The 20,331-nt window shown below is 37.0% G+C and overlaps 1 protein-coding gene across 3 annotated transcripts in view; it reads left to right on the top strand.

The window, feature by feature from the left end:
* Usp33 (ubiquitin specific peptidase 33) overlaps window positions 1–20,331 on the top strand; it is a 67,296-nt gene that overhangs the window by 21,262 nt on the left and 25,703 nt on the right. For 2 of the 3 annotated variants that reach the window (XM_042677084.1, XM_042677085.1), the window contains exons 6-15: window positions 1,192–1,294; window positions 4,323–4,392; window positions 6,511–6,624; window positions 7,921–7,999; window positions 9,926–10,343; window positions 13,287–13,427; window positions 16,088–16,200; window positions 18,252–18,424; window positions 18,524–18,618; window positions 19,244–19,277. In XM_042677084.1, coding sequence (XP_042533018.1) covers window positions 1,192–1,294; window positions 4,323–4,392; window positions 6,511–6,624; window positions 7,921–7,999; window positions 9,926–10,343; window positions 13,287–13,427; window positions 16,088–16,200; window positions 18,252–18,424; window positions 18,524–18,618; window positions 19,244–19,277 — 1,340 coding nt within the window. The remainder of the gene's footprint in view (window positions 1–1,191; window positions 1,295–4,322; window positions 4,393–6,510; window positions 6,625–7,920; window positions 8,000–9,925; window positions 10,344–13,286; window positions 13,428–16,087; window positions 16,201–18,251; window positions 18,425–18,523; window positions 18,619–19,243; window positions 19,278–20,331) is intronic. The other variant, XM_042677086.1, reaches the window with a different exon arrangement.

Below are 20,331 nucleotides of genomic sequence, written 5' to 3' on the forward strand. Positions count from 1 at the left end.
CAAGTGACAAGATTTTTTCAAATAGCAAGTTTTTTGGGGGTGTAAGATTTTGAATATGTAAGCCTCTGTACTTGTATTTAAACATTTTGTACCATTCTTTTTTTTTTTTTTTTTTGGTCGGCCGTGGGGCTTGAACTCTGGGCCTGGGCTCTGTCCCTCAGCTCTTCAGCTCAAGGCAAGCACTCTACCACTTGAGCTACAGCGCCACCTCCGGTTTTCTGGTGGTTTATTGGAGATAGGAGTCTCACGGTCTCTCATGCCCGGGCTGGCTTTGAACCGCGATCCTCAGATCTCAGCCTCCTGAGTAGCTAGGATTACAGGCATGAGCCACCAGCGCCCGGCAATTGTACCATTCTTATAAGCCCAATTACATTATAAATATTAAATGATGACTTAGATGTCCAATATGTAAAAATAAGTTCATATATTTGCATTACAGACATGGAATAGACTATAGTAAGAGCTAGAGTATATGCAATTGCCTGCCACCTGAGTGTTGTTGAATGTTGAACCTTGTAGTGTCATCTTCTCAATTTGTAAATTCTGATTATTTTTATTTTTTATATTTGAATTCAGGGCCTGGGATCTGCCTCTGAGGTTTTTTTGCTCAAGACTAGTACTCTATTACTTAAGGGACAGCTCCACTTCTGGCTTTTTGATAGTTAATTGGAGATGAGTCTCATGGACTTGAAGCCCAGGCTGGCTTCAGATTGTGATTCTCAGATCTCAAGTTCTTAAGTGGTTAGGATTACTAGCGTGAGCCACTGGTAGATTCTGATTTTTAAGTGTCTTTTTTCTAATTTAAACTTTAGTTCAAATTTTCTTTTGGTTTTTGCCTCCCCATCCCCCCCCTTTTTTTGGCTTGGGGATTAAATTTGGGGTTTTAGGATTGCTAGACAAGTGCTCTACCACTTGAGCCATGTTCCTGTAGTCCTTTTGCTTTTAGTTTTTCAGATCAGGTCTTGAGCTAACTTTGTCCTAGCTGGCCTCCAACTTTGATAATGTTACTCACTAGTGTAGAGCTATTTCCTACAAAATATAAATGCAAATTTTATGGAAGTTAATGCCATAAATTTGTAGGGCTGTTATTAAATGATATCTTTTAATAACTTTATAATATTAATGTTATGTAAAGTAAAATTATTTTTCACCATTTAATTTACTCAAGTGAATTATATCTTTTTTATTTAGGACTTTAAAATACCTAGTAATACAACATTGAAAACTCCTCTGGTGGCTGTATTTGATGATCTGGATATAGAAGTAGAAGAAGAAGATGAACTTAAGGCAAGAGGTAAAACAGTTCTCCTGTGAAGCACTGTTTGGTGATCTCTGTCTTTAGGAAGCTATGCAGTTGAAATTAAATCTAGAAGTAAAAGGGACTGGAGACAATTACAAAAAAATAACATTGTATTCATAGGTAAAGCAAACTTGGTTTCACCAAAGCAGGAATTTACTCTTTTGCAATTGAGCCTTTTGTACTTTTGATATATGGTTTTTTTTTTTTTTTTTAAAAATTGTTTTGTTGGGGCTGGGAAGGTGGCTCAGTGGTAAGAGCGCTTGCCTTGCATGCCTGAGGCCCTGGGTTCGATTCCTCAGCACTCCATAAGCAAAAAAGAAAAAAGCCGGAAGTGGTGCTATGGCTCAAGTGGTAGAGTGCTAGCCTTGAGCTGAAGAGCTGAAGGACAGCGCCCAGGCCCAGAGTTCAGGCCCCACGACCGGAAACCCCCCTCCCCCCCAGAAAAAAAATTGTTTTGTTGTTGTTGTAGGGCTTGAACTCAGAGCCTGGGTTCTGTACCCAAGCTCGTTCGGTCAAGGCTAGCATCTACCATTTTGAGCCACAGTAGTACTTAAGGTTTTCTGGTCGTTAATTGGAGATGAGTCTCATAGACTTTCCTGCCTGGACTGACTTTGAACAGTGATTCTCAGATCTCAGCCTCCTGAGTAGCTAGGATTACAGGCGTGAGCCAGTGATGCCAGGCATGAGATATATTTGATCTCAGCCTGTTTTTGTGTCAGTGATAGAGTTTGGTGGGGAGATATTAAGGTATCTTTCGGCAGAATTTCCAATGGAAAGGAGAGCATAGTATTGCATGCCTATAATCCTAATACTCGAGAGGCTAAGACAAGAGGATTGCAAATTTAAAGTCAGCTTGGGTTGCATAATACATTCCAGACCAGTCGAGGCTCTATAATGGGACCCTGCTGCAAACAAATAAAAGAATTTCCAAGGGACAACATTTATTTCGAAAAAAAATCAGGAATATTTGATAGGTCTCTAGCATATGTACTTTCTTATTCAACCTTTATATTGTGAACCAGTTTGTTGATATTGTGTACAATTTTTTGGGCCCACTGTACTTGGTATAAACTTGAAATTTTTTTATTTATTCTTGATGTTAGGTGTGTACTTAATATATATTAAATAATTTTCTAGAAATTAACAGTTTGCTTTAAGTTTAAAACATTAGTAGGGATAATATATACTCAGTATATTTTATATTTTAGCCCTTTCAATCCACAGTATTATTATTATTATTTTGCCAGCCCTGGGGCTTGAACTCAAGAACCAGGCACTGTCCCTGAACTGCTTTTTTTTTTTTTTGCTCAAGGCCAGCATGCTACGTAGCACTTGAACCATAGTGCCACTTCCTTCTTTTTCTGTTTATGTGGTACTGAGGAATTGAACCCTGGGCTTCATGCATGCTAGGCAAGCACTCTACCACTAAGCCACACTCCCAGTTCTACAGTATTAATTTTATTAAATACTTTAAAATATGTTAATTCATTGTGTTTTAGAGATTCTTATTTCTGGGCTGGGATGTAGTTTAGTAAGTAGTAGAAGCATTTGTCTAGCATGTGCCAATCCTTGGGTGTGATTTCTAACATAAGAAAAAAAGAGACAGGCTGGAGGTAAAGCTCAAATGATAGAGTACTAGCCAAGCAAACCATCTGCGAAAGTGATAAAGAGAAAATAGGAGGAAGGAAGAGTAAAGAAGGAGAGAGGGAGCCGGGCGCCAATGGCTCACGCCTGTAATCCTAGCTACTCAGAAAGCTGAGATCTGAGGACCACGGTTCAAAGCCAGCTGGGCAGGAAAGTTGGTGAGACTCTTCTCTCCAATAAACCACTAGAAAACCGGAAGTGGCGCTGTGGCTCAAGTGGTAGAGCGCTCGCCTTGAGCTGAAGAGCGTAGAGACAGCGCCCAAGCCCCACGACTGACCAAAAAAAAAAAAAGAGAGAAAAAAGGAGAGAGGGAGAGAAAAATAAAGTTCACATTTCCATTTTTTTTCCAAAAAGCAAACAGCACAAGCTTACACTTATACTAGGCAGGCGCCCTACTATTAAGCTATATCACAAACCCTATGATTTTATTATTGAATTATTTGTTATTACTGCTTTTGCTGTCGTTATACTGAGAATCAAATGCTTTATCTTTTTCTCTTTTTGTGGGGCCGGTCATTGGGCCTGAACTCTGGACCTGGGTGCTGTCCCTCAGCTCTTCAGCTCAAGGCTAGCATTCCACCACTTGAGCCACAGTACCACTTCCGGCTTTTTTTTTTTTTTTTCTGCTTATGTGGTGCTGAAGAATCAAATCCAGGGCCTCATGCATGCAAGGCAAGCGCTGTACCACTGAGCCACCTTCCCAATCTTTAAACTATCTGTCCAGTCCCTTTTTATTTTAAAGTACTGGAGTAAATGGATGAAAATGAACTTGAATATATGGAAGAGATAAAAATTGTATTTCATTTGGAGAGGAAAAGGATATTTATCTTACCATATGAGTTTTTGCATAATCATCATGGAACTATTTTGTCAAATAATTAAATGAGTTGTGTTGAGAAATGTAAATCTTCTTAGAATGTTCTAGAAATGTCCTTAGAAATGTTCTTAGAAAATAGATTGAAGTGGTGCTGTGGTTCAAGTGGTAGAGCGCTAGCCTTGAGCTGAAGAGCTCCAGGACAGAGCCCAGGCCCAGAGTTCAAGCCCCATGACTGACAAAAAAAAAAAAAAAATCTCAAAAAAGCTAAAATAAAAAGAATTATTTTGGGCTGGGAAGGTGGCTCAGTGGTTGAGTGCTTGCCTCGCATGCATGAGACTCTGGGTTTGATTCCTCAGCACCACATAAGCAGAAAAAGCCAGAAGTGACGCTGTGGCTCAAGTGGTAGAGTGCTAGTCTTGAGCTGAAGAGCTGAGGGACAGTCCCCAGGCCCAGAGTTCAGGCCCATGACCAACAAAAAACAAAAAACAAAACCCAACTCAATAACCACCCAGAAAATTGAGTCATTTGTTGCATCATTGAATTTATATTTTTTCTCACTAGGTCTTACAGGTTTGAAAAATATTGGAAATACTTGTTACATGAATGCAGCTTTGCAGGCACTTTCTAATTGGTAAGTAGAGAAATTCATTTTCATTTTACTTTTTATGTAGCTTTAAATGTCATTTTTGGAACAGAAAATCATATAGCAGGAGTTGACTCTCGCCTAAGGTAGAGTAGGCAAGAAAGCTGTTGGTCTAGACATGATGTATATCCCTGGTAAGGTGGATTTTTTTTTTTCTACTAGAAAATGAAGAATGTGAATAATTATTTTCTTGCTTTTAGTTTAGAGAGCCTATGAAAATAACATTTTTCTTTATAGGAAACCCTTTAATAAAGCATTCAGATTTATTTTATTTTTTCTAAATCATACCAAGTCCTTAGGGCAGGTACTAACTTTATATAGGGCAGGTACTAACTTTATATACATCAAGTCAGGACCAGAGTTCAGAATCACTGACTGATGTTTCAGGAGCATTGCTTTGCCTTTGTAAGGGTTCTTGTGGCAGGAAAGGAGATTGACATTTTTGAGAACTGGAAGAAAACCTATATTACATGAGTATGGTAATAATGGTAGTGAATGACATAGGTCTGGGTCATGTAGGCCATATTAAAATTTAGGTCCTTAATCTTTATTGTACTAAGGTACCACTGAAGATTTTTACAACAATTTGATATAATAATCCATTTTATGTTTTAAAAAGAGCACTATAGTTGCCATGTGGTTAGTGAATTGCAAAGGAAAGAGTATAGAATTTGGAAGATCAGTTAGGAGCCTGTCAAGTAACTAAAGCAAAAATAATGGTAGATTGTACCATGTAGGTTGATAGGAAAGGAGTGGATGAATTGTATATAAACATTTTAGAAGAATGATTAGTTGATAGAATATGGTTAGATTAAGTAGAGAAAGGAGAGATTTGAAGTTGGAATATCACATCTTGAAAAAGCCATAGGACACTTTTATTCCATTAATTAATTAATTAATTAATTAATTGTTTGGGAGAGGGTCTTGCTATTTAGTTCAGGCTGGCCTCAAACTTGGTTCCTCTGCCTCAATTTCCCAAGTATTGGAAGGTGCCACTATGTCCAGTTATGAGTATTTTTCTACTCATGCGAAAACTGAGTACAGAAGTTTATCTTTGTCATGGGTCTCACCTGAATACTAAATCAGAATTCCAAACAGATTTTTGTGTATATGTTTGTGGCTTATTTTTTAATATTTAGTGATGCTGGGGATGGAAGCTAGGGCCTCATTTATATTAGAAAGTGTTCTACCACTGAGCTGCACCCCTACGTATTGTTTTATATATTTTTTGTTTATTGTACTACTTCCACAAATTTACTTTGCAGTCAACTAATTTGATTTCATTAGGAAGATGTGGGCAATAAGGCTGCAGTATTGCAAGGGTTTAGTGGCTATTAAAATGCCTTCAAGAAAGGTTCAGTTTATTGCTGTCAGGATTTGGTTCTTTGTTGTATCATTTTCCTATACTGAATACATTTACAGGAGTGCCCTCAAGCTAATCAAACTCGTAAAAGATAATAAATTCTTTTAAAATTGTTAGTTTGAGTTGGGTGCTGGTGGCTCACGCCCTGTAATCCCAGCTACTTAGGAGGCTGAAATCTGAGAATCGCAGTTGCCTGGGCAGGAAATGTCCAGGAGACTCTTATCTCCAGTAAACCACCAGAAAACCAGAAGTGGCGTTGTGGCTCAAGTGGTAGAGCTGAAGAGCTGAGGGACAGCTCCCAGGCCCAGAGTTCAAGCCCCACGGCCGACAAAAAAAAAAAAAAGAAAAAAGCCAGAAGTGGTGCTATGGCTCAAATGGTAGAGCACTACCCTTGAAGAACTGAGGGACAATGCCCAGGCCCAGAGTTCAGGCTCCATGACCGACAAAAAACAACCAAAACCAAGGAGTGAGTGGGTCTGTAAAAAAGATTTCTTGAAAGAAAGCAGAAAGGTGTTTGGATCTAACACATAGAAGACTGTATGGGTGCTCCAAATCTGATTGATTGAGCTTGTTAAGGATGTGAAGAAATGAATATGAAGGTAGGTATTAGAAAGGAGTGAAAAAATAACAGGTACAAGGATATGTGTGCTGTCAGTTTATTACATGACTAGAAATTAATCATTAGGAATTAGAAATCATTAAGTTTTGATTCCAGTCTAACATTTTTTTCTTCTTAAAACTAGCCCACCTTTGACGCAGTTTTTTCTTGACTGTGGAGGATTAGCTAGAACAGATAAGAAACCAGCAATTTGTAAAAGTTATCTCAAACTAATGACAGAATTGTGGCATAAAAGCAGGTATGTACCTAATGTATGTATACTCAAAATGAGTTATACAAATATTAAAAGTATGAAGGCATCTTTCTTTAACTGAAAAAGTGAGAGCTTTGACATACTTCAGTTAAAATTTGAGCCTGTTACATTTAAGACAATGTCCAAATTGGCATAGTCAGAATGCTAAATTGCTAAAGATGCTGTTACTGAAACACACTACTTTAACACAGAGACATGGCATTCTTACAATGCTAGAATTAGATCATAGATACCTTTATTAAGGTCTATCTGCTTAAGTATGTTTGTTTTAAAGTTTGGCATTAGGACAATAATTATTTGCTGTAAGGTATTAATTTTGTTTAAATTATAATTTAGGAACTTGCCCTTTAAAAAATCATTTAGTTAGCCAGGCGCCGGTGGCTCACGTCTGTAACCCTAGTTACTCAGGAGTCTGAGATCTGAGGATTGAGGTTCAAAGCCAGCCTAGTCAAGGAAAGTTCGTGAGACTCTTATTTCCAATTAACCACCAGAAAACCAGAAGTGGCACTGTGGTTCAAGTGGTAGAGCACTTGGCTTGAGCTGAAGAGCACAGGGATAGCACCCAGGCCCAGAGTTCAAGCCCCATAACCGACAAAAATAACAAAAAACAAAAAAATCTTTTAGTGAAGTATGATTTTAATTGGGAGAGGAAAGAATTATAATTAAAAATAATTTTAAAAATTTGTGCCTATACTGTGGCTTGAACTCAGAGTCTTGGCTCTGCTAAAGGCTGGTGCTCTGCCATTTTAGCCACAGTTCTACTTCTGGCTTTTTTGGTGGCTAATTGTAGGTAACAGTCTCATGTACTTTTCTGCTCACTTTTTTTTTTTTTTTTTTTGGGTCTGGTCGTGGGGCCTGAACTCTGGGTCTGGGCACTGTCCCTCAGCTCTTCAGCTCAAGGCTTGCGCTCTACCACTTGAGCCACAGCGCCACTTCCAGCTTTTTTCTTTTTGCTTATGTGGTGCTGAGGAATCGAACCCAGGGCCTCAGGCATGCAAGGCAAGCGCTCTACCACTGAGCCACCTTCCCAGCCCCTGCTCACTTTTTTTGAACCTTGATCTTTAGATTTCAGTCTCCTAAGTGGCTTGGATCATAAGTTTGAGCCACTGGTGCCTGATCAAAAGTTTTTCTTTTAAAATGTTTTCTTTTGGGGAAACTGAGAAGAAGGGGACTAGTAGGAGCAGAGAGACAGAGAAAGTAATCACAGTGACTATATACATCATGAAAACCACTAAAAATGTATGAAAAAAAAGCCAATACTAAAAATGGTTTCTTTCTCAGGCCAGGGTCTGTTGTGCCTACTAATCTGTTTCAAGGAATTAAAACTGTTAATCCAACATTTCGAGGATATTCTCAGCAGGTTAGTCTATTGCTTTTCATTCATTATTCTAATAATATTTAATAATTTTGTAAATGATATGCATTTATTTGTCCATTTTTATCATTCTTTATTGACCAAGAATATTAATGCTTTATATTTTTCAGCTTTCTTTCAGTTTATTATAAATTTATAATTATATATTTTTATAAATATAAATATATAAATTATAAATTTTTATGTACATTTTTCTAGAAACTTTGAGGATTGGGTATGCTATATATCAGTATACTTTTTCTGTTTATTCTAGTGAGTTATACATCCAGAAGTAGATAACATTTTCAGTATTTTATGCTTTAAAAAAATAGCACTTCTGCCAGTGCTGGTGGTTCATGCCTGTAATCCTAGCTACTCAGGAGATCTCAATCTGAGGATAGCAGTTCAAAGTCAGCCAGGGCAGGAAAGTCTGTGAGACTCTTATCTCCAATTAACCACCAGAAAACCGGAATTGGTGCTGTGGCTCAAGTGGTAGAGTGCTTGCCTTGAGCTGAAGAGCTCAGGGACAGCCTCCAGGCCCAGAGTTCAAGCCCACGATAGACACTCCCCCCTAAAAAAAAAGCTCTTCTGGGCACAAAACATTTATTATTATTATTATTGTTGTTGTTGTTGTTATTGTCGGTCATAGGACTTGAACTCTGGGCTTGGGCGCTGTCCCTGTGCTCTTCAGCTCAAGGCAAGCGCTCTACTGCTTGAGTCACTGCACCACTTCTGGTTTTCTAGTGGTTTATTGGAGATAAGAGTCTCAGAGTTTCCTGCCCAGGCTGGCTTTCAACTGTGATCCTCAGATCTCAACCTCCTGAGTAGCTAGGATTACAGGCATAAGCCACTAGTGCCTGGTTTTATTATTTTGTAAGGCAGCTTTTATTTTTACTTTTTCATAGCTGAGAAATTGTACCAAACTGTGTAATTATAAGAATTCTCTTATGTAATTTAAAATTTTATTCATCGTTAATTTATTCATTTTATTAATACATGATAGACTCTATCTTGGGCCTTTTTGTTTCTGTTTTGCTGTAGATCAAACATAGTGCTTGGTGCACATCAGGCAAATGCTATTCTATTGAACTACATCCGAAAAGCTTGTCTGGGCTTTTTAATCAAACATTTCTTTGATCTGTGGTATTTTGGATTGATATCACTTGGCAAACTTTCAATTACTATAGTTTTATATAGCATCATTAGTATATCTGGCCCTGGTGCATTTTTCTGTTTTCAAGCCATTACCTAGTCCTTTTTTTTTTTTTTTTTTGGGTCAGTTGTGGGGCTTGAACTCGGCCTGGACGCTGTCCCTGCTTTCCCGCTTATGCTACAGTGCCACTTCGATTTTCAAGTGGAGATAAGACTCTCATGGGGACTTTTCTGTCCAGGCTGGCTTCTAACTGTTGTCCTCAGATCTTAGCCTCTTGGGTAGCTAGGATTACAGGCATGAGCTTATCTCATACAAATTCCAAGATCTCCAAAGGTTACAATTTGATGGTTTAAATTGAGACCCAAGAACTTACATTTTCAGAATGCACTTCAGATGGATCAAGAGTATTTTTTTTTTGAGATGCATTCAAGAATAGATAAAGCTGTAACTCAGTCAAAACTTTTACATACTTGAATTTAGAACGTCTCTAAAATCTGATTGTTACATGAAACATATCATTGTTTTATCTCTTATTCATTTAGTTTATGAATAGCAGCACTAATAAAAGGTGACATTGAAATCATCTTGTTTATTAAAGCTTTGTTTTGTTTATAAATTTCTACCATTTACTGTATCTTATCTATTGTCTTATGTTCTATAAACTGGTATTGTCTCATTGTGATAATGTATACAGTTGATAACCACATGTTTCATGTTTTTTCTTAAGTTCCTAAATATTCATATAATAAAGTGGTAACATTATGTTGTTGATATGTTAGGATGCTCAGGAATTCCTTCGATGTTTAATGGATCTCCTTCATGAAGAATTGAAAGAGCAGGTCATGGAAACAGAGGAAGATCCTCAAACTATAACTTCTGAGGAGACCATGGAAGAAGACAAGAGCCAATCGGATGTAGATTTTCAGTCCTGTGAATCTTGTAGCAGCAGTGATAAAGCAGAAAATGAAAATGGCTCCAAAGGCTTTTCTGAAGATAATAATGAAACAACAATGTTAATTCAGGATGATGAGAATAATTCAGAAATGTCAAAAGACTGGCAAAAAGAGAAGATATGCAATAAGATTAATAAAATAAATTCTGAAGGAGACTTAGATAAAGATAGAGACTCTGTATCTGAAACTATTGACTTAAATAACCAGGAAACTGTCAAAGTACAAATACATGGCAGAGCTACAGGTGACAATTTGTTCATGAACATAATGTTTCACTTGTAGACAATGAATGCTTAAATAATTGTTAAAGTAGGGACTTTTCATTAATAGGCCTAAAGTTTAGTGGTATTACATGGGCGTATTAAAATTATAGACTCTGAAGAAAAGATGGTTTATTTCAGACATTCAAACTGGGTATTTAGCACATAGCTGTAACCCCAGTAGTCAGGAAACAAGCATGAGGATCAAGAGTTCAAGGGCAGCCTGGACTATATAGCAAGCATAAGTTCAGCCAAATAGTCATGACTGATTTAGCTACAGAGTACTGGCCTAGTGAGATTCCTTGCATTGAAACCCCAGTCCACCCAAAAAGCAAACAGAAAATGAAACTTTCCCCCTCCTTTTGAACTAGACATTCATCAAAATTCTTTTATATATGTAGCTATGTAAACTATGTAAATAAAAGAAATGCATTTCTCAAGATTCTGCAGGCTATGATTAAGACAACAGCAGATCTGGTGTCTGGATGAGGTCCTCAACATGCCAAAGATTGAAGGACAATAAAATGGTCAATTCAGAATTAGCCCTTTTATCATCTGTTTATCTCAACCTAGTTCTGTTGATCCTAGGATTAAGAAAGCAAAATAATCCAGATTGTCCTTTTCTAATTATATACTCTTACTCGATTTTGATGACTCTGACGAGTTACATCCAGTGTTGTTTTGTGTATCACATTTATATTTTTAAAACTTAATTTATCATGGCTTAATGTATTGTTTAGTTTTCCAGTGTATCTAAAATTAGGCCAACAGAGGTTTAAATTATGTGACCTTAAGTGGCTGACAAGTAACAAAAATTTTACCTTGGTAATTTCTGAAAATTGAGTGCTACTAAGTAATTTAAATATTTGAATTCATCCAGAGTTCCTTCTTTGCCAGGTGTGTTGGAATACTGCCTGTATTCCTAAACACTTGGTGTGTAAAGGCAGCTTGAGATAGAGTGACACTCTGTTATAAAACAAAATAAGAAAAGCCAAAGGAAACAAAAGCTTCTTTTTATAGAATAGTTCCTTAGTCTTAGGAAGTCTCGTGATTTAGCTGTGTACTGTATGTAGATGTTTTCTAGTCAGGAAAACTAGGAGTGTTAGGTTCTGATCTTATGTAGATATTTAGTCAATAAGTATATGAAATATCAGTACTGAAAACCTGGACTGCTACTCATCTCTTCCTTGTTCAAAACCCAATTAAGCCTGATTAAGGGACATACTTTTTATACTTGGTCCTTTTAAAACTGGCCACAGGTTTGTCTTACACATAATAACTAGGTAACCTAAATCAGGGCAGTGAGTTTTTATGTTTTAAAGGCTTGGTGAAAAAGTGTGATCAAGACCTCATGGCACACAAAACCTAAAATATTTACTATCTGCCCATTTATAGGAAAAACTTGCCAATCCTTTTTCTAGATCTAAGTATTGACATTTTTCCTCTTCAAAAAGTCTATGGTGAGCCTTTTTTCTCCAACAGGATGCAGTCTGACTTGGTCATAGTTGATGTATTGAGAAAAGTCTGTGGAAAAATGGTTTTGCATTGTCTGGAAAAGAAAAATTTCTGTAAATATTCTGAATGAGGGTGCTTTATTAACATGTTTTCTTTTTATTTTCTTTTTTTCATATACTTATTGACATATTGGCTCTTGCATGAAATACATGTTAGATACTTCAGCAAACCATCAAGTTAACTCTCATGGAGCTTTTTTTTTTTTTTTTGGTCGTGAGGCTGTCCTTCAGCTCTTCAGCTCAGGGCTAGTGTTCAACCACTTGAGCCACAGCACCACTTCCTGTTTTCTGAGTGGTTTATTGGAGATAAGGACTCATGTCTTGCCTGCCCAGGCTGGCTTTGAACCGAAATCCTCAGATCTCAGCCTCCTGAGTAGCTAGGATTACAGGTGTAATCTGGCCCTCATGAAACGTTTGTTTTGATTCATTTTGCAATTTTGTTCTGAAAAAGATCTTAATGAAAAGATTTATTTTTCATCACAGTAAGAGAGTGTGCATGGCTAATTTATGCCTGAATTTCTTGTGTAATTTTGATTGCTATGTTAGTCTCTAAGAATAATCTTGGTCTGAGGTGTTGTTGCTCAGTGAAGGATTACTTGCCTAGCAAGTGGGTCTATCCCTGGCATCATTAAATAATAAGTTAAAAAAATTAAACTACTAGGTATATTTTATTTTCTTTCTTTGATGCTGGGACTTGAATTCAGGGCCTCATGCTTTTTTTTTTGGGAGGGGGTGTCTGGTCGTGGGGCCTGAACTCTGGGCCTGGGCGCTGTCCCTCAGCTCTTCAGCTCAAGGCTATCGTTCTACCACTTGAGCCACAGTGCCACTTCCGGCTTTTTTCTTTTTGCTTATGTGGTGCTGAGGAGTCGAAGTCAGGGCCTCATGCATGCAAGGCAAGCGCTCTACCACTGAGCCACCTTCCCAGCCCGGGCCTCATGCTTTTATTGGCTTTTTTTTTTTTTGGCTCAAGACTGGCTCCTTATCACTTGAGGCACACCTTCACTTTTTGCCAGTACATTGGAGATAAGAGTTTCAGGACTTTTCCTGTGTGGACTGACTTTGAAGTGCAGTGCTCAGATCCTAGAGAACCTAGGATTAAAGGCAAGAGATACTGGCATCTGGTTGTATTTTTAAATGTATAAAACTTGGACCAAGAAGATGCTGTTTGGCTTTGTATTTTCACTGTTCTCTTTCTGAATTGCCTATAACCAAAATTGATTTTAAACATTAATTGGGTTCGTGGGTGGAAAAACACTTATTTTGCTTTGCAAAAAAACACTTTGTTTTTCAGATATTTCATCTGATGCACATTTATATGTATTGCATTGAGATTGTCAAACTTTTGCTAACATTTTTGGACACATGGAATAATTTTGTTATTCAAGGTAATAATACAACTTTTAAATATTGCAGACTATATCACTGATGTCCATTTAAACGAACTATCTACATCACAGATTATTCCATCTAATGAAGGTGTTAACTCACGATTATCTACCAGCCCTCCTAAACCAGGCAATTTGTGGCCAGGATTGGCATCTGCTCACAAAAAAGGTAAAAAGTTACCTTTATTCAAATTCTTTTGTTTTGAATATTAATTTAAAATGCTGATTTTGGACAAAGGGGTGGACTTGTTCAAAGCACATGTATGGAATTTTCACAAATAGCTCCATATTGTTATGATTTTTTAAAAATAATTTTTATTGAGATTGATTGCATAAATTTCACAGTATTGTGAACTAGTGATACTTAAAGTCACAAACACATTTTAACCTTCACAAGGCAAATTATTACCATTATCATGGTCTATAATGTTTGTGAATTCTATGAGCTTTGACAGTACAACTGTTTCTTCCACATCGGGTGGTATGTACATTTCTTGCTTTTTGCTTAGTGTCAGCTGTTCCCTCTTTCACTCTAATTCCCTTCCTCCCATCACCACCCTTGGGCTGCTTAGTTCATTTTCATCAATGTTCAGTGCAGCTGATAGGTCCCCCTGTTGTATATTTTCCTGTTTCCCTTTGATTCTGTGCCCTCCTCCTAGCTTTTCCTCAGATAAGCACATACATATACCATATATGTGGTCAAGAACATGGAGTCATTTAGAAATGATACAACAAATTGAGTGGAGATCCTTTGTTTCTTGAGTCCTGTTTACATGATCATATCTCCTTGTGAATGCTGGTTTTTAAAAACTGCCAAAAATTAAGTGTTAATTTTGATATTTGATCATTTGAAGGATATGAGTGTAGTACTCTTTTTAGTGGGGAAGCCTTGCGTTTGCCAGGCTGATGCACTTCCCATTTGAACCATACCTCTAACCCAGCTTGTATGTATGCGTGTGTGTGTGTGTGTGTGTGTGTGTGTGTGTCTGTGTGTGTGTGTGTGTGTGTGTGTGTGTGTGTGTGTGTGTGTGTGCGCTCAAACTCAGGGCCTGAGACTGTTCTTTTGTGCTTATGGTCTTGAGCAACACTTGAGCACTTGAGCAACACCTTAAGTCTCATGGGCTTTTCTGCCCATGCTGGTTTTGAACTGGGAACTTCAAATCTCAGCCTCCTGAGTAGCTAGGATTTATAGGCATAAGCCACTGGTACCCCGGCTACTTTATTTTTTTTTTTAAGTTTGCATACTTTAAAAAGATACATATATACTTAAATTTTTAAAAAATCACTTACACAGCAGGGCACTGGTGGCTCATGCCTGTAATCCTAGCTACTCAGGAGGCTGAGATCTGAGGATCACGGTTCAAAGCCAGCCCGGCAGGAAAGTCCATGAGACTCTTATCTCCAATTAACCACTAGAAAATTGGAAGTAGAGCGCTAGCCTTGAGCTGAAGAGCTGAGGGACAGCACCCAGGTCCAGAGTTCAAGCCCCGTGACCGAAAAAAAAAACTTACACAGTGAGGGCTTATATTGTTATATCTCCACACATATTTACACATATATGTGTACATATACATACACTCACACACACACATATTTTTGGAGATGGATTCTAGTGAAGTTTTCTGCCTGGGCTGGCCTCTAACCACCATCCTCTTGAATGTGAAGCCATCTGAACTTCCACAGTGGCTAGAATTACATGCATGTGTCACCTGGCGCCTGGCTAGTATTCTATATATAAAATTTTTATTTACCGTTGAATTCACTTTTTATAAAAAATTTCTGTTTTAATACATGTATAAATGTTTTTTTATTACAAACACAATACAAAATATTTCTAATACCCTAAAGAATTCCTTCATGCTATTGTTTTGTAATCAGATCATCCTTCTACCCCTAAGGCCTGGCACTGTTGATACTTGGTTTCTATTGTTTTGTGTTTTCCCAGAATGCTTTACAATGAAGTCTTACAGTATGTAGCTTTTGAAACAGGCTTCTTTTACTTACCATAAAGTATTGTTTGAGAACCAGTTGTATTATTGCTGTCTGAATAGTCTGTTTCTTTTCATTACCAAATTGCATTTCATTGTATTAGCCCCTGTTAATTCACTCATTGAAGGACTTTTGAATTGTTTCCAGTTTTTAGCAATTATGAATAATGTTGCTGTAAACATTTGTGTACATATCTTATTCTAAACATAAATTTTATTTGTTTAGGATACATATACTGAGTTTTATTGTTCAATTTATTTATTTATTGCTTGCCAGTCCTGGGGCTTGAACTCAGAGTCTGGGCACTGTCCCTGAGCTTCTTTTGCTCAAGGCTAACACTCTACCACTTCAGTCATAGCACCACTTCTAGCCTTTTCTGTTTATGTGGTACTGAGAAATCGAACCCAGGGCCTTATACAAGGCAAGCACTCTACCACTAAGCCATATTCCCAGTCATTATTATTCATTTTATACTTAATATTTGACAAAACTGTGAAACTTTTCCAGTGTCTATATTTCAATTAGCTGTGATTAAGAATTCTACCTTTATAAGGTATAAAACTTACAGGTTTACAGATGTTAGATCTTAGGTTTTCTCAGATCTCAGCCTTCTGAGTAGACAGGATTATATATGTGAACCACCGGTGCCTGGCTTCCCATTCTTCTTAATTCAAGATTGTTTTCATTTTCCCATATGTACATTTATAGTGGCCAAGAGTCATATTAAAAAAAAATGAAACCAGTTGAAACCTTATTTGATTCAGTTTGTTTAAAAGAATACTATTGAAAGGAGTCTTAAAAACATTTTGTTAATGTTCTACACTTATTTTTCAATTCTAGCTCAGTCTGCATCTCCAAAGAGAAAAAAACAGCATAAGAAATACAGAAGTGTTATTTCAGACATATTTGATGGAACAATCATTAGCTCAGTACAGTGTCTGACTTGTGATAGGGTGAGTATAAGGGAATTACAATACACAGAAAGTTTCTGTGTAATGCTCTTTTAAAAAATGATATGAATAGCCGGGTGATGGTGGCTCACGCCTGTAATCCTAGCTACTCAGGAGGCTAAGATCTGAGGATCATAGTTCAAAGCCAGCCCGGGCAGGAAAAGTCTGTGAGACTCTTATCTCCAAGTGGCTGTTGTGGCTCAAGTGGTAGCGTGCTCTCCTTGAGCTGAAGAGCCGAGGGACAGCACCCAGGCCCAGAGTTCAAGCCCCATGACAGACAAATGAAAAACAAAACAAAAAGTGATATGAAAAGTTTAATTTCTTCTTATTGTGGCTGTTTGTACATTTTTTTTGTTTTTATATCAACATAAATTTGATTCTAGAAATAGTTTAATTTGGGGGGAATGATAGTGACATGCATTATCAGGAAAATTACCAAGTTCTTCATGTGTTTTAGTACATACAGGTGAGAGATTGTTCTGTTATAAGAATCGGTAACATATGCATATTTTCCCTAGGCTGATGGAATTAGCATGCTGGGATACTGTTGCTACCCACAGGCTAAGGCAGTATCTCTTAGATTTGGTTTTGTTTTTAGTTGAAAAGCATTTTCCTTTGTTAAGACGGGCTCAGATGAAAAAGTAGCCTCAGGATCATAGATAACAAGGTCATGAATTATAATAATCATGCTTTTTAAAAATAATACATAAATCCTTCAAAGTTTCTTGGCTTGTTGCTTTAGTGCATTAATAAATATAGTTAATGAATGTGAAATAATGTTTCACAAAGGATTGAAAACTTTTAATATAGTTAATGAATATGAAATAATGTTACACAAAGGATTGAAAACTAAATTTAAGGACATTCAATAGGGTTATTTTAAAGTAAGTTATCAATTGTCCAAACATATTCTCAGCTGCAGGTATTTGCTACATGACATTCCTTTCAAGGACAGACTACATATATTATTGTAAGATATATTACCTAAAGACATTATCTATGTTTGTAAGTACATGATGTTCACACAAGGAGAACACATGATCTAAAACCATATGATATATATATATATATATATATATATATACACACACACATATATATATACATATATATATATATATGTATATGTATATACCCACCTCCTTCATGTCAAAACTGTTACCAGCTTGTAGTCCTTCATATATTCAGGAAGCTGAGGAAAAATGATCATTTGAGCCCAGAAATTTTACCAGCCTGAACAATATAGATCTAGACCAAAACAACAACAACAAAAAACCTGCCATCAACAGGAAAGTAAACACCAACCAAAAATCTATTACTAATAATCAATTTCCAAAGAAATTAGGCTGGGAATGTGGCTTAGTGGTAGAGTGCTTGCCTAGCATGCATGAAATCCTGGGTCTGATTACTCAGTATCACAGAAACAGAAAAAGCTGGAAATGGCACTGTGGCTCAAGTGGTAGAGTGCTAGCTTTGAGAAAAAGGACATTGCGTAGGCCTTGAGTTCAAGCCCCAGGACTAACAAAAGACACACACACACACACACACACACACACACACACACACACACACACACACACACACACACACACACACACACACACACACACACACACACACACACACACACACACACACGAATTATATGGTAGTTCTGAAGAATCTGAATTTTGGGCTGCAATTGTTAGTTCAGTGGTAGTTGACCATAAGCATATAAAAGGCCCTTCCTGTTTACCTTAAGTACCCAAAACACCTCATATAAAAATTTGGCCTTTAGACAATCATGGCTGGCTTAGGAATTCCTTATGCTGCAATATCTCTGACTTTAATAGGGATATTAGTACCTGCTATGCAGGGTTTATATGATGATTAAATTTGAAATAGTGCCTTGTCCACAACAAGTGTTTTTGCTGGAATAACTATAAAAGCAGTTTGGTTTGTTTGCTTGTTTTTGCCTATTATAACTTGCTTTATTTTATGGAGTCCAAAATCTAACCTTTTAAATATTTCTGCTGGATTATTTTCCCTATTTTTAAAATACAAAACAATTTTAGGTATCTGTAACCCTCGAGACCTTTCAAGATCTGTCCTTGCCCATTCCTGGCAAGGAAGACCTTGCTAAGCTGCATTCATCCAGTCATCCAACTTCTATAGTCAAGGCAGGATCTTGTGGCGAAGCATATGCTCCACAAGGGTGGATAGCATTTTTCATGGAATATGTGAAGAGGTATGTATATATTTACTTGGTGTTCATTGATTGTTGAAACTGCTGTTTCTGCTGTACTGGCAGAACACTTCCTTTTTTTTTCTGTCAATGATGTTTCAGGTTTGTTGTCTCATGTGTTCCTAGCTGGTTTTGGGGTCCAGTAGTAACCTTGCAAGATTGTCTTGCTGCCTTCTTTGCCAGAGATGAACTAAAAGGTAAGAAATATAATCATATCTGTGGTCAAATGTAGATGTATCTAAAGCTAAATATTAGCACCACTTAAAACTTAATCATATTGTCATAGTGCCAGTATCTAATCACAGTAATATAAATGTAATCAGAGAAACATATCCCAAAAGAATTGGTATAGATTCCTGCAGTACAATACCATGTATCATTATTGTTGGCTTTTGTTTTTGTGGGACTGGGAAGTAAAGTGTCTTAAAGCTGTTCTGGTATACGAAGAAGTGAAAGTAAGTAAGTCCAAAATAATGGACTTACTTGTGTATCTTGAATTGTCTGTGAAGTCTTATCACTGGCATTTAGTCTTTTTGTGTGTTCAGCACATTCCTTGGATACATGACAAGCCATTAGTGAATTTTGTTCAGCACCTCAATGAAAACAGTATCATTTGAGGTTAGCCTTCAAGTTTAAAAATAGAGGGAGAAGAAGAATGTTTTAGGTAGGGAATACATGCACTGATTTATGAGCAGAGTCTAAAATAGTGAACCTTTTTGCACTGTTACAATGACTTGTAAAATCAAAGAACTGCAAAAGCAATAGAAGACAGCTTGTATTTAATTCAAGAAGAATGAATGACTAGATTTGTTCTATTTGCAGGTGACAATATGTACAGTTGTGAAAAATGCAAAAAGTAAGTAACATGGATAATGATTTTAATTTCATAGTTTAGATTTTTGTTGGCAATTTGAGTTGGGCACGTTAAACTTGACTCTGTTTAGAAAAATGTAGGCCAGAAAGCTTGTAAAACAAATTTTAAGATCAAAACATAATAGGCTTTTGTAAGATATTAAAGGGAAGTTATTTTTGTTTATTTTGCCAGTTTGGGGCTTCAACTCTGATCCTGAGCACTGTCCTGGAGCTTTTGTGCTCAAGGCTAGTGCTCTACCACTTTAGTCACAGCTCCACTTCCTACTTTTTCTTTTTGCACTTTAGTGAAGAGTCTGATGGACTTTCTTGCCCAGGCTGGCTTGGAACTGTGCTCCTCAGATCTTAAGCTCTTGAGTAGTTACGTGTAAGCCACTGGAGCCTGGTTAAAGGAAGTATATATTTTGAGCAATGAAATAAATATGTGAATTAGCATTAGACATTTTCTAAAATAAGACAACATTTTCTTCTGGATTACCATTTTAACAGGCTAGATTTAAGGTGCATTCAAAATGTAGGTCAACTTTGAGGTTATCTGCTATTATGATGGCAGAATAGCACAGTTAAGTTTGATTCTGTTTATATCTCCTACCAGCTGCTTTTTTCTTTTTTTTTTTTAATTTATTTTATTTTATTTGTGAACATACTGTACAGAGGGGTTACAATTACATGGGCAGGATAATGCGTACATTTCTTACCAAGCATTTGCAGCCTCCTCCTTTGTTTATCCTTCACATCCCTTCCCAGCCTCCCCCCTCCCCCCAGCTGCTTTTTTCTATTTTGTGATACATTTAGACTTTAACTTACAGTGCTCAGAAGTTTATTAGAGACTTGGCAAGCAATTATTTTTGAGAGAGAAAGAATTGGAAAAATTTTCTAAATATGTTTACAGAAAAAAATAATGACCTAATAAAATCTATAATCTTTATACTACAGCTTTTGGGCGCTTGGTAGTAACTCCAGGGAAATCTTGATTTGCAGCTATTGGTCATTTCATTACAGAAAGGAATGCTATTGTACTCTTTGGTTAATAATGATTA

This window comes from Dipodomys spectabilis, unplaced genomic scaffold (assembly GCF_019054845.1).
Source record: "Dipodomys spectabilis isolate Male_0828 unplaced genomic scaffold, ASM1905484v1 ptg000002l, whole genome shotgun sequence".
Taxonomy (NCBI): domain Eukaryota; kingdom Metazoa; phylum Chordata; class Mammalia; order Rodentia; family Heteromyidae; genus Dipodomys; species Dipodomys spectabilis.